Raw genomic sequence first — 15,437 nt, 5'->3', positions numbered from 1 at the left:
TCACTTTCTGAGTCACTGATACGGGGTTTGGGAAGCTCCTCATTTTCAGAGTCACTGGCCTGAGTCCTCTGAGGCTCCTCACTTTCCGAGTCACTGACCCGAGGCTTAGGAAGCTCCTCACTTTCAGAATCACTAATTCGAGGTTTGGGAAGCTCCTCATTTTCAGAATCACTGGCTTGGTGCCGTGGAGGTTCCTCACTTTCAGAGTCACTGATTTGAGGTTTTAGAGCATCCTCTGTTTCAGAGTCACTGGCAGGACTTTTGGGGAGCTCTTCCATTTCTGAATCACTGGCAGGATGCTTTCTAACGTCTTCATTTTCTGAGTCACTTGCATGCCCATTAAGAAGTTCCTCATTTTCAGAGTCACTGGCAGGTAACTTCCTGGTCTCCTCACTCTCAGAGTCGCTCCCATGCTGATTAGTGTCCTCATTTTCAGAATCACTTGCAGGAGGCTCTGCGTGCTCTTCAGATTCAGAGTCACTGTCCTTCTGCCTTTGAAGCTCCTCACTTTCAGAGTCACTGGCATTAAGATTTGAGGGGTCATCATTCTCAGAATCTGTCACATGCTGCCTTTTGTTGAGGCCATCCTCTCGATCACTAGGTTCATTCTGAAAAATCAAGGGTGAAAAAATTAGGAAAGTGCAAAAATTTTTGGTAGTGAAATGTTAAAATTTCTCAACAATTTTTTAAAATGTAGGAATATGCACACTTCAATATAAAATTGTTGTTTTATACTTATATGAAACATGCCACTTTAAAAAAGATCATCTACCTGTAAAACGGCTAACATGGTTTGCATTCCAAAATGGGAAAAGATAACCAATCTTCACCAAAACAAATCTGTAAAGTATACCCCCCAGATTATTATATAGGAGACATATCTTGAAGAGCTGGACTTAAAACAAAAACAAAACTCTAATGTTCTCACATAATTCTAGCTCCTAAATATATTTTTCAAAGAAATACAAGCAAACAGGTACCCAAGTTCTTTTTAAAAGAAACATTCTTGGTTTTATAAAGTTAAAGTTATTTTAAGGAAAAGAACTATGAAACTATAAGGCCAAATGATATACGGGACACATTCTCCCAGGCAAATCTAAACAAACAAGGAGAGGGATAGCTCACATGTACGAAGTACCTATTAAGAGCCCAATGCCGTTAGGCTCTCTCCTGTTAGTTCATTTACTCCTCATAACAGTACTTTTCATGATAACAAAACTGAGGCTTAGAGCAGTCTCAGTCATACATCTAATAAGCCTGGAACAAAAGTTTAAGTTTTAGGGAAACTAGTTGACCCTTCAACAACATTAGGGGGGGTGGAATCTTTAGGGGCACTGACCCCCCCACACAGTTGAAAATCATGTATAACTATTGACTTCCCAAAAACTTACACTACTAATTAGCCTCCTGTTGACTGGAAGCCTTACCAATAACATAACATGTCAACTAACACATATTTTGTATATTATATGTATTATATACTATATTCTTACAATAAAGTAAGCTAGAAAAAAGTGCTATTAAGAAAGTCATAACAGAAAATACATTTACAGTACTGTACTGTATTTATTGGGGGAAAAAAATCCACAAATAAGTACGCCTGTGCAGTTCAAACCCATATTGTTCAAGGGCCAACTATACTTTAAAGTGAAGATTAACTCAACAAGCTATGTGCAAGTGCTGGGAGTTAAGGCTGAACATGTCTCAATGCCTGATCCTAAGAAGCTGCTTTCTAATGAGCCAGACAAATGTATCATAACAACATAAACTAATATGCACTATCATGAAGGTATGCATGTTATTTTGAAAGCCAACAGGAAGTGATCTATATGAAACTGAGCTATAAAAGGTGTGTAGACAACAGGTATTTGCAACTAGTTTGTGATAAAAGAGTTAAAAAAAATTAACAAGATTACTGAGGAGGGAAGGTGGGACATACAGGCACCAGCAGAGGAACTAAAGCAGGAGGCAAAACGTAAAATTTTAACTGGCTTTTGGAATGCTGTCCATGACACACCCATAACATAATTCTAACAGCATGTTCGTGTGTGGCTCAATTTACTTTTACTGCAAACAACAGAAACCATCTTTGGCTATCTTCAGAAAAAAGAACAATATTCCCAGAATCAAAGTGGAATGAATGACTAAAGACTCAGAAAGGGTAGGAACCAAGGCAGCTCAGAGTTTAGAAAAGGGAACTCAAGGACCTTTCTACTAGAGCACTATCAATACCATGACTCACTCTAACCATGCTAAATTTCTGTGTCTAGGATCTAAATTTTAAACTCCCAGGACAGGTGATCTAAATGGCCAGAGCAGTATCAGATGTCGTGACTCAGTATTCACTGGGTTATACAGCCAGAGCATGGACAGAGCACTGGGAGCCACTGCCAGAGAGGAAGAGATATCATGAACTAGACAGTCATCCCAAAACTTATCTGCTATATTCTACCCTGGATTTCCAGACACATGGTGTATACATTCTAAAACAAGCAACCATGGTGCGCCTGGGTGGCTCGGGAGGTTAAGTGTCTGCCTTCAGCTCAGGTCATGATCCCAGGGTCCTGGGATCCAGCCCCTTGTCGAGCTCCTGCTCAGCGGGGACTCTCCTCCCTCTCCCTCCCGCCTCTCCCTCCCCCCTCTTGCTCTCTCTCTCAAATAAATAAATAAATCTTTAAAAATAAATAAATAAAACAAGCAACCATGACAAAGACATTACATATGGTCAGGATTGTGAAACTTAGGAATTCTCATCAATTTTTGAGGAATTTCATAAAAACTGGGTATCTATTCATTATGTGTGATATGGTGAAGACAAAAAGGTAAGAAATCACTGCTAAGCACACTAAGAAAGTGCTTGTCAACAGACTCAAGTTGAAGAATGCACTTAGGCAGTGACACCACAGGACTCAGGAAAAGTGTATTAGAAGTCATACAGTTACACTTAAAAGTTATCAGAACAATATTCAAAATTTTTAGGCTGGTTTCAACAATTAGCTTAAACTGCAAACTTAAAAAACCCAAAATACAGTTTTTTAAAAAGTCAGATATGAGTAAAACAAATCAATTGTAGGAACTGCCATTTAAATGCCGTGTTTTTAATAATTTAAAAAATTCCCTAATTGTTAACTGTCAAAGAAACTGACCACTCTGAGGTTTTTTAGAATCTTTAAAAATGTCTATAATGCCTCACACCTCCCTCTTATAATCGTTCACACTGTAGATACAAATACATACTGGTTACCCATTAAGGAATGATCTGGTTGTTTGGCTCAGCATACAAACAGAAACCACACTCCATATGGACCAGGGCCACAATACACTTACCCAGAGATGATTAACATTTAAGAGTTACAAAGTAAATAATAAAACTGACATAAAGCAAGTATTAATTTGTAAATTTCAAAGTGTATAAATGTCAAATAGAAATCCTTGTAAAGAACCAAACTCAGGATACTTGTTTCTTCCTAACCCATTAAAAGAGTCAAACAAAACTGTTGAACTTGCATACTAACCTACCATTATAAATTGGTAAAACATTCAATACCAAGTCACACAGTTAAATGCCATGAAGACATTTCTGCAGGAGATTTCAAAAATATGTTTCAATGGACCTCAGTTCCAGAAGATGTATTTGAAAACCTCATCTTGGAAGTTGTCAATATGTATCATCTTTACTAGCATATGAAAGAATCTAAGAAATCCAGCAACAAAATTACATAATGCTATTATACACAATGCTGTTTATCCAGTGTAGCTCCTGGAGTGGACTTTGAGAAACTCCCAGTTTTACAGCAAGCATACACATAATAAAATGAAGCTATATACAAGCATTTCTTTGTCAAAAGCTGGTTGACCTTAGAATCAGATAGTCAAAAATAAAAGCACTCCTGATGAGTAGCAGAAAAAGCAAGTTGCACACAAAGCTTAAGAGTTCATAATGATGAAGCAAACTCCTACTCCTGCCTACTACCTCTCCAGACTCATTTCTGCCCTCTCTCCAATATCAACCCTGTGCACTGCACCAGCAGTTCCCAAACTTCCCAAATGATTCTATCTGCATTAGAATCATTTGGGGAGCTGTTGATGAAAAAGCTCCAGATATTAATCCAGTAAATCTGAAGAAGAGGTCACAGAATCTGCATTTTGACATCTAATCCAAGTGATTCTAACCACACATTAAAATTCTACTGCAGACACATGGAACTACTACTTCATTACCTCCATGCCTTTACAAATGCTGTTCCTTTTGCCTCGAATATCCTTTCCCCATCTTGCCTTTTTCGTACCTCAAAACTGGGCAAAAATAGCCTCTTCCTGAGGACTCTTCCATTTTCCTCTCTAGACAGAATGGACTGTGTACAACGTAACGTTAACAGTTAACAACACAGACTCTAGAACTGGAAAAATCTGGGGTCCAAACCCTAGCTCAGCCACCTTCTATTATCATCTAGGAAAATTTTCTTAATTTCTCTAAGCCTCAGTGTTCTCAATCTCATGGAGTTAGGGATAGTACCAATACCTTAGAGGGAGGTTTTGAGGATCATATGTATGAAAAGTAGTTAGCACAGTGCCTGTGAGCACTCAATAAATGCTATTAGCCATTCGTAACAAAATATCTTATTACTAATTAATTGCAAAACATTCACCCTTTAAGACTCAGCTCAAACACATCATCTGAAAAGGCTGAGCTGGTTTACCATTCCTTCATACCCCCATAGCATCTTGTACCTCTACCTCACTGAAAGGTGATGTTTATTTTTTTTTTTTTAAGATTTTATTTATTTATTTGACAGAGAGATAGAGAGCACAAGCAGGGGGAGCAGCAGGCAGAGGGAGAGGGAGAAGCAGACTCTCTGCTGAGCAGGGAGCCCAATGTGGGGCTTGATCCGAGGACCCTGGGATCATGACCTGAGCCACCTAGGCGCCCCGAAAGGTGATGTTTACACAATTATCTTTATAATACACTGACCTTAAGATCAGAGACCATTTTTAAAAAAATGTATCTTTTACCTTTAGTATACAGAAGACACTTAAATTCACCAAAATGAAACAAAACCCCATAAGACAATGCTTAACGGCAAAGAACCAACACAAAATAACGTTTTCTCCTCAATTTGGTAGACTCAACGGCAAAGCCTGAGACCTAACACAAAGAAAAGAAAGTGTAGATGGAACTAAAAGAACTGGCAAGAAATACGGTAAACAAGGACAGCAGTGCCAAAAGAATATTCTAATTGCTCTAATGTAGTCTCCATAGGAATGCTTCCCTTATATTAGGACAAACTCTTGTGGAAAGATCCAAGCAAGAGCAGACTACAATTCAAAATGAGGCTGGGCTAATGGGACTGTCCCCAACTTCAACAGTAGATGGATGTGGGCCCACTCTGCTTTGCCTACAGTTAGAAAACAATGAGAAGCCAGGCTCCATTTCCAAACAACCTCTATGTCAATAGTCCCACATACTATTTTCTTGTGTGAAACCCTCTTCTACCTTCTACACAGATGAAATCTACAGGCTTCTGGATTTTAAAATACGTATTTCCTCCAATATATTTTCCATGGAACAAAAACCAGCTGACCATAAACCACAAAGCTAATTTCATGCTGTCCAAGAAAATATTCAAGTAAAACAACAAAAATTAGAACTGGCAACTAGTTATAACCAGTCACATTCATACTCAAATTGCTTTATTAAAAATGTATGGTTTTGGTGATAACTATTGAAAAAGATTTTTTTAAAAGCTTTCCCCTTTTCACTATCTGCCTGACCACAAAAGATATGTGAAGATTCTGAGTTTTCAACATGCACTACAAAGAACAAATACAGCTGATGAAAATCCCACTGATGTTTATATCCCTTTTAGGAACCTAGTCAAAAAGATGTTAATAAGTCACAGTTGAATTCTATCAAACATTTAAAGAAGAATTAATACCAATCCTTCTCCAACTTTTCTAAAAAGTAGAAGAGGAAGCTGAGGGAACACTTCCAAACTCATTTTATGAATCCATCATTACCCTAATAACAAAACCAGACAAAGGTACTACAAGAAAAGAAAATTACTGGCCAGTATCTCTGATGAACACAAGTGAAAAAATCCTCAACAAAACAGTAAACCGGGGTGCCTGGGTGGCTCAGTCGTTAGGCGTCTGCCTTCAGCTCAGGTCATGATCCCAGGGTCCTGGGATCAAGCCCCACATCGGGCTCCCTGCTCCACGGGAAGCCTGCTTCTCCCTCTCCCACTCCCCCTGCTTGTGTTCCCTCTCTCGCTGTGTCTCTCTCTGTCAAATAAATAAATAAAATCTTTAAAAAAAAAATTAGTAAACCAAATTCAACAGTACACCATGACTAAATGGTATTTATTCCAGTAATGCAAGGATAGTTCAACAAATCAATCAATGCATTACATCACATTAACAAAATGAAGGCTAAAAATCATCATCTCAATAGATGCAGAAAAAGCATTTGACACAATCCAACATCCACTTATGATAAAACACCTCTCAACAAACTGGTAAAGAGGGAACTTATCTCAACATAATAAAAGCCATATATGACAAGCCCACAGATGACATCATAGTCAATCAAAAGCTAAAAGCTTTTCCTTTAAGATCAGGAAAAAGACAACATTCTCAACACTTTTATTCAACACAGTGGTGGGGCAGTCCTAGCTGCAGCAATTAGGCAAGAAAAAGAAATAAAGGCATCCAAATCAGAGGGGAAGAAGCAAAACTGTCATTATTTGCAGACGTCACGTTATATATAGAAGACCACCAAAAACTGTTAGAACTAATCAATGCATTCAATAGTTTCAGGATACAAAATCAATATACAAAAATCTGTTGCATTTTTATACATTTACAACAAAACCTCAAAAAAAAGAAAATAAGAGGGGTGCCTGGGTGGCTCAGCCGTTAAGTGGCTTCGGCTCAGGTCATGATCCGAGGGTCCTGGGATCCAGCCCAGCATCGGGCTCCCCGCTCCACGGGAAGCCTGCTTCTCCCTCTCCCACTCCCACTGCTTGTGTTCCCTCTATCACAGGGTCTCTCTCTGTCAAATAAATAAAATCTTTAAAAAAAGAAAATAAGAGGGCGCCTGGGTGGCTCAGTTGGTTAAGCGACTGCCTTCGGCTCAGGTCAGGATCCTGGAGTCCTGGGATTGAGTCCCACATCAGGCTCCCTGCTCAGCAAGGAGTCTGCTTCTCCCTCTGACCCTCCCCCCCTCATGCTCTCTCTCTCTCTCAAATAAATAAATAAATAAATCTTAAAAAATATATATATAAAAAAAGAAAATAAGAAAATAATCTCATTAATAATACATCAAAAAGAATAAAATACCTAGGAATAAACTTAACCAAAGAGGTGAAAGAGAACTAGTCCAAGATGGTGGAAGAGTAGGAGACCTTAGTTTCATCTGGTCCCAGGAATTCAGCTAGATAGCTATCAAATCATTCTAAACACCTGTGAACTCAACCAGAGATCTAATAGCTACAACTCTATAAATAGAAAAGCTACCACTTTCTGCAAGGTAGGAGGTGCGGAAAAGTGAATCCTAGGGGACATATGGGAAGATAAACTGTGGGGGGGGGGGCTCTGTAAGCTGGCCACTGGAAAATGATATAGCAGGGAAGCATAAAATCAGAACTTTTATAAGTCTGCTCTGGTGAGGGACTGCCCTGCCTGAAAGGCGCTCAGGTGGTGAAGAGGGTTGGAATCCTAGGTGGGACAGTATGGTCTCAGGATCCTTGGGGTCACAGGAAGACCAGGGGTGCCTGAGTGCAGCAGAGTTCCCAGGCATCAAAGCGGGGGAAACCGGCTGTAAACAGTGAGCCCAGGAGTGGGCTCTCAGCTCAGGGTTGCCATAAATCACAAACCTAGGCACAGTCAGGCAACTGCTCTCTGAGCAGGGGCCCAGCAAGTGGCAGAACCCCCGAGAGGCCCCCTTCCTCCCTTGGGAGGAACGGCATGCATGTGTGCCGCAGGAGTCTGCAGGGTTTGGAGATTCCAAACAGGGTCACATGCCTGAGATAGAAACAGTCATAGGCTAAGTGAGCACAAGTGCGGAAGGAAACCAAGGAGACAGGAGTGATTGACTGCTTTTCCCTGGGGGGCTCTGAGAAGTGGGATCCCAAGGTTTTTGACTATGGGGCTGGAGATTGGGAGGCCGCCATTTTCATTCTCAGCCTCTAAAGCAGCACAGAAAGCCTTCAGGGAACAAAAGGCACATAGAGCAATCCAGAGCTGCTTACTTAGCCTGGCCCCCTGGCAAGGACAGTGCAATTCTGCCCAGGCAAAGACACTTGAGAATCAAGGCAACAGACCCCACCCACACACAAGAAGATCAGCAAGAATATCTGGCTAAGACCAAGTTTACCCATCACAGAGAACTGCAAAACTCCAGCACTAGCAGAAAATTGTATATAGAATTCACGGGTTTTTTTCCCCATGATTCTTTAGTCTTTCAAATTTTTTTTCTCTTTCCTTTTTCAGCCAATTTCTTATTTTATCAATTCTTTTTAAAAATATTTTGTAATTTTCATTTTTACAGCTACATCATTGTAATTAATTTTGTTTTTGTATATATATTTTCCTTTCTTTACAATTTTGGGATGCAGTTCTTCTAACAGACCAAAACAACCCAGAATCTAGTGTATGGCTCTGTTCTCTTCACCTATCTGATCATACTCTCCCTTTTTTTCTTCTTTTTTTTTGTTTTGTTAAAGTCTTTTTAAATCTTCATCTTTACATTCTACCCTTTCAATGTATTTAATTTTAATTTTGTATATATAAAAGTTTTTCTTTCTTTACAATTTTGAGATGTAGTTTCTTCTAACAAACCGACCAAAATACACTCAGGATATAGCGTATTGTTCTATTCTGTTCACCTGTCTGTTTATATTCCTTCTGTTTTTCTTTTTATTTTTTAATTTTCATTTTTACAGTTACATTCTATCCTTTCATTGTATTTAATTTTATTTTTGTACTTACATAAGTTTTTCTTTCTTTACAGTTTTGGGATCTCGTTTTCTAACAAACAGACCAAAATACATACAGGATCCAGTGTATTGCTCTATTCTGTTCACTTGTCTAATTATATTCTCTTTTAATTATTTATTTATTCCCCCCCCCCCCGGTTTCAGGTCTCTTTTGATTTGTTTAGGGTATACTTCTCTGAGGTCATTGTTGCCATTTTAGTATTTTGTTCTCTCATTCATTTAGCCTTCTCTGGACAGAAGGACAAGACAGAAAAGCTCACCTCAAAAAAGAACAAGAGGCAGAACTGACTGCCAGGGACCTAATCAGTCTGGATATAAGATGTTGGAACTAGAGTTCAGAAGAACAATTGCAAAGATACTAGCTGGGCTTAGGAAAAAAGCATAGAAGACACTAGAGTATCCCTTTCTGGAGAAATAAAAGAACTAAAATCTAATCAAGTCGAAATAAAAGAGACTATTAATGAGATGTAATTAAAAAAATGGAGGCTCTCACTGCTAAGATAAATGAGGCAGAAGAGAGAATTAGTGATACAGAAGACCAAATGATGGAGAATAAAGAAGCTGAGAAAGAGAGAGATAAACAACTACTGGATCACGAGGGGAGAATTTGAGAGATAAGTGATGCCATAAAGCGAAACAGTATTAGAATAATTGGGATCCTGGAAGAGAAAAGAGAGAGAGGAGCAGAAGATATACTGGAACAAATTACAGCAGAGAACTTCCCAAATCTGGGGAAGGAAACAGGGATTCAAGTCCAGGAGGCACAGAGAATCCCCCTCAAAATCAATAAAAATTGGTCAATGCCTCGACATATAACTGTGAAACTTGCAATCTCAGAGACAAAGAGGAAATCCTGAAAGCAGCTCGGGACAAGAGGTCTGTAACTTACAACGGTAGAAACATTACACTGGCAGCAGACCTATACCAGAGACCTGGCAGGCCAGAAAGGACTGGCATGATATATTTAGGGTGCTAAATGAGGTAAATATGCAGCCAAGAATACTTTACCCAGCAAGGAGGTCATTTAAAATAGGAGAGATAAAAAGCTTCCAGGTCAAACAGAAACGAAAAGAATTTGTGATCACTAAACCAGCCCTGCAAGTGATATTAAAAGGGATCCTTTAGGGGAAGAGATAGCCCAAAAGTAACATAGACCAGAAAGGAACAGAGACAATATACAGAAACAGTGACTTGTAAAATGGCACTAAATTCCTATCTTTCAATAGTTACTCTGCATGTAAATGAGCTAAATGACCCAATCAAAAGACACAGGGTATCAGATTCGATAAAAAAGGAAGACCATCTATATGCTATCTGCAAGAGACTCATTTTAGAACCAAAGACACCTCCAGATTTAAAGTGAGGGGGTGGAAAACCATTTATCATGCTAATGGACATCAAAAAAAGCTGGGGTGGCAATCCTTATATCAGACAAATTAGATTTTAAATGAAAGACTGTAATAAGAGATAAGACTATAAAATACACATTAAAGCATCAGACTGCAACTCTACCAAAAATATTAGATTGTGAATGGATTAAACAAGTCAGTCAAGAGACAGAAACCAGAGGGGCACCTGGTGGCTCAGTCAGTTTAGTGCTGGACTCCTGATTTCAGATCAAGTCATGATCTCAGGGTTGTGAGATCGAGCCCTCCATCGGGCTCTGCACTGGGCGTCGAGCCTGCTTAAGAATCTCTCTCTCCCTCTCCCTCTGCCCCTCCCCACCCAAAAAGAGACAGAAACCAGATTAAAAAAAATACATATCCAACAATATGCTGAGTACAGGAGACACACTGTGGATGCAAAGACAGATTATACATTCTTCTCAAGTGCACATGAAACATTCTCCAGGACAGACCATACACTAGGCCATAAAACAAACCTCAATAAATTTAAAAGAATAGATATTATACAAAGCATGTTCTCAGACCATAATACAATTAATTAGAATAGGAAAAATGGTAACAATCTGAATGTGAAATTAATAAAACAATTCCACTCACTAAACAAAGAGAAAAATACAGGAATAAATTTTTTTAAAAATGCAGCATTTGTATACTGAAAATTACAATGAATTGTTGAAAGAAACTGAAGACCTAAATAAATGAATAAATACCCTATATTCAGGGATCAGTAGCTTCACATTGTCAAGATAATGACACTACCCAAACTCATCTATAGATTCACTGCAATCCCTACTAGGACCCCAGCTAACTTCCTTGCAGAAATGGACAAGCCGATTCTAAAATACGTATGTAATTGCAAGGGACCCAGAAGAGGTAAAACAATGTTGGAAAAGAACAAGTAGCACTCGCACTCCTTGATATCAAAACTTACTCAAGATACTATGGCACTGGTGTAAGTACAGACACAGATATGAATCAATTAGAACTGAAGATACAAAAATAAACCATTAACATCTATGGCCAACAAGGGGCCAAGACCATTTAATGAGGAAAGAACAATCTCTTCAACAAATGGTGCTGACACAACTAGATATCCACAAACAAAAGAATGGAACTGGACACTTACCTCACAGTATATACAAAAAATAACCCAATATGAACCCAAGATCTCAATGTAAGAACTAAAATTATAAAACTCTTAAAATAAAACACAGAGGTAAATCTTCATGACCCTGGATTTGGCAAAGAATTCCCAGACATGCCACTAAAAGTACAAGCAACAAAAGAAAAAAAAAATTGAACTTCATTAAAATTAGAAACGTTTTTGTGTCAAAAAATCACTAAAGTGAAAAGATAACTCATGTAACAGGAGAAAATATTTGCAAATCAGTCATCTAACGTGTATCCATACTATTTAAAGAACTCCTAGAACTCGATAATAAGAAAGACAAATTGCCCAGTTAAAAAATGAACAAGGGATCTGAATGGACATTTCTCCCAAGAGGTTACACAAATGGCCAATACCCACATAAGTATAATGAACATCATTACTCATCAGGGAAATGCAAATCAAAACCATAATGAGATACTACTGCATATCCACTAAGATGTCTATAATCAAAGAGTCAGGTAATAACAAGAGTTGGCAAGGATATAGAGAAATCAGAACCTTCATACACTACTACTGGGAATGTAAAATGGTGCAGCCACTGCGGAAAACAGCCTGAGAGTTCCTCAAACAATTAAGAATAAAGTTACCATATGACCCAGTAATTCCATTCCTAGGCACATACCCAAGAGAAATAACATGTCCACACAAAAACTTCTATGTAAATGTTTATAGAAGCATTTCTTATAACAGCCAAAAGGCAAAAACTTAAATGTCCATCAACTGACAAATGGATAAACAAATGTGGTTTATCCATACAATGGAATATTACCTCAAAAAGAAATAAGTACTGATACATGCTACAACATATATGGGTATGGTGTATACATATATCCAACATATATGGTTTACAATGACTAAACCTTGAAAACATTAAGTGAACGAACCAGTCACAAAAGACCACATATTATGTAATTCCATTCACATGGAGTGTCCAGAAGGATGGGAAGGGGGGAAGGGTGTGAGTGATAAGCAGGTCATAGCTAAAGAGTTTCTTTTTGAAGTGACGAAAAGATTCTAAAATTGACTATGGTGACAGCTGCACTACTGTGAATATACTAAAGATGACTGAACTGCACATTTTAAATGGGCGAACTGTAGGGTATGTAAGTTTATCTCAATAAAGCAGTTTTTAAAAAAAGACAAGTGATAATTTTCAAGATCAGATGATGTAGAAAAATCCATAATGAACAAGATATCAAGATTTTAAAAATACAGTATTACTGATTTTTCCTTTTGTAGGCTCCAATATGGACCAGCAAAGCACTGTTACTTATCTTGACTTTCCGTATTTTATATTTTTAATTTTAATTTTAAAAATATTATCTTGAATCAAAAACTAATGATGTAATGTATGGTGATTAACATAACAATAAAAAATTTTTAAAAATAAAAATAAATTATCTTGAGTTTTTTCAAAACTTTCCTTAGAGATCTAAACAAATACACACAGAGTGAATACTATTAAGTGAAATGAATTTTTTCAGAAACCAGCCTAAACTCTAAAATGCTAATGGGAAAAACCTTTTTTGCATTATTGGAGAACCATGTTTTGAGTACCATCTTGTGGTAGGCAAAATAATGCTTCTCCAAAAGATGTCCACATCCTAATCCCCAGAACTTGTGCACGTTAACTTTACATGCAAAAGGGGCTGTGCAGATGTAATTAAGGAATCTGAGATAAGAAGATTACCCTGGACTATCTGAGTAGGCCCAATATAACTATGAGGGTCCTTATAAGAGGGAGACAGACTCTGGAAAACAGTATGGAGGATCCTCAAAAAGCTGAAAACAGAGCTATCCTACAACCCAGCAATTGCACTACTGAGTATTTACCCCAAAGATACAAATGTAGTGATCCGAAGGGGTATGTGCACCCCAATGTTTATAGCAGCAATGTCCACAATAGCCAAACTATGGAAAGAGCCAAGATGTCCATCAAGAGATGAATGGATAAAGATGTGATACATACACACACACACACACACACACAGACACTGAGAGGAATATTATGCAGCCATCAAAAAAAAAAAAAACGAAACGAAATCTTGCCATTTGCAACAACATGGATGGAACTAGAGGGTATTATGCTAAGCGAAATACGTCAATCAGAGAAAGACAATTATCATATGATCTCACTGATATGAGGAATTTGAGAAACAAGATAGGGGATCATAGGGGAAGGGAGGGAAAAATGAAACAAGATGAAACCAGAGAGGGAGACAAACCACAAGAGACTTCTTAATCTCTGGAAACAAACTGAGAGTTGCTGGAGTGGAGGGGGGTGGGAGGGATGGGGTGGCTGGGTGATAGACATTGGGGAGGGTATGTACTATGGTGAGCACTGTGAATTATGTAAGACTGATAAATCACAGACCTGTACCCCTGAAACAAATAATACATTATATGTTAATAAAAAACAAAAAATTAAAAAAAAAAAGAGGGGGCAGGAGGGTCAGAGTAAGAGATAGAGATGTGACTGCAGAGGTCAAAGAGATTTGAAGATGCTATGGTGCTGGCTTTGATGATGAAGGAACCACAAGCCAACAAATGCAACTGATCTACAGAGCTGGAGAAGGCAAGGAAATGGATTCTCCTTTAGAGAAGGAACATGGCCCTGGTAATAACTTGATTTTAACCCATTAACCCCTTGAGACCCAATTTAGACTTCCAATTTCCTTAGAATTTTAAGATAATAAATCTCTTTTATTTTAAGCCACCTGATTTGTGTCAAACTGTTATGGCAGCAAAAGGAAACTAATACACATTTTTTAGGTTTTGGGCCTGTCATCAGAATTGTTCAATTTAATACAAACGGTACTCTTTTAACATCCCACTACCTTCTAGAAAATATTTTTCATAGGAAAACAACCCAAAATTTCTCTTGAGAAGCCATTTTAAACAGCCAAAAGAGCATTAATGCAGCACTCAACACTTAATAAGGGTAAAATTGGCATTCTCAAACTACACCCTAGTAGTTTAAAAAATTAGGATAATCCTCCTGGAAGGGATTATCTATGGAAAGAACAAAAATATATTCACAGTAGACTTCATTTTTAATATCGAAACACTCTAAAGGTCAACAATCAGGAAAGTGTTGAACAATTAATGGTTCATCCATTTTATGAAATATTATATAAGCAATAAAATTATGCTTAGTGAAACTCTTTAATGACATAGAGAAATTCTTAGGTACAACCTTAAGTGAACAGATAAAAAACATTATATAGATACAAAATATACAGTAAAATCTCAAGTAACTTAAAATGTACACACACATTATATATATGAGACAATAAAAATGCAGGACAAATAATATAAAAAGTTAAGTCATTTGTGATAACAGTATACCGATTTTAATTTTCTTCTTTAAGCTTTTAATACAGTTTCCAAATTTTCAGCATGCACATTTATTTAGAATCCACCTCATTACAAAAAAGTAGTTGAAGATGCTTAAAGGTAAGCCTACATTACATTTACAACTGAATCATAAAGCCCTGAGTCAATCATCTCATGCTATTTTCCTAAGTGGAAACGTTAATAAAGCCCTACACACTAATAAACTGTAACAATGTTTACATTATCAAGTAATTTCTACCTATCAATTAATACATTATTAGAATTTAGTCTAAATACTTAAGAGCATACAAAAAACTGAGCGGCATCAAAATAACTAAAAGATAAGCCTTTCTCCCAGTCCATTTAGCCTCCAATCTCATGTGCCCCCTCCTTATTCCCCTCTTGCCACACTGGCTCCTTGGCGTTCCTTGAACACATCAAGCACACTCACACCTAAGGGTCTTTGCCTGGAATAGTGTGTGTGTGTGTGTGTGTGTGTTCTTCTACACAGCCACAGGGCTATTCCTT

General features: G+C 37.8%; 1 protein-coding gene across 1 annotated transcript in view; it reads right to left on the bottom strand.

Annotated features, from left to right (window-relative positions):
- IWS1 (interacts with SUPT6H, CTD assembly factor 1) overlaps positions 1 to 15,437 on the bottom strand; it is a 41,871-nt gene that overhangs the window by 22,818 nt on the left and 3,616 nt on the right. Inside the window, 1 exon segment of the mRNA XM_044913243.1 lies at positions 5 to 608. Coding sequence (XP_044769178.1) covers positions 5 to 608 — 604 coding nt within the window.

The sequence above is a fragment of the Neomonachus schauinslandi genome, chromosome 3 (assembly GCF_002201575.2).
Source record: "Neomonachus schauinslandi chromosome 3, ASM220157v2, whole genome shotgun sequence".
In the NCBI taxonomy this organism is placed as follows: domain Eukaryota; kingdom Metazoa; phylum Chordata; class Mammalia; order Carnivora; family Phocidae; genus Neomonachus; species Neomonachus schauinslandi.
Note: the sequence above shows the minus strand (reverse complement) of the source record. Positions and strands in the feature narration are given on the sequence as shown.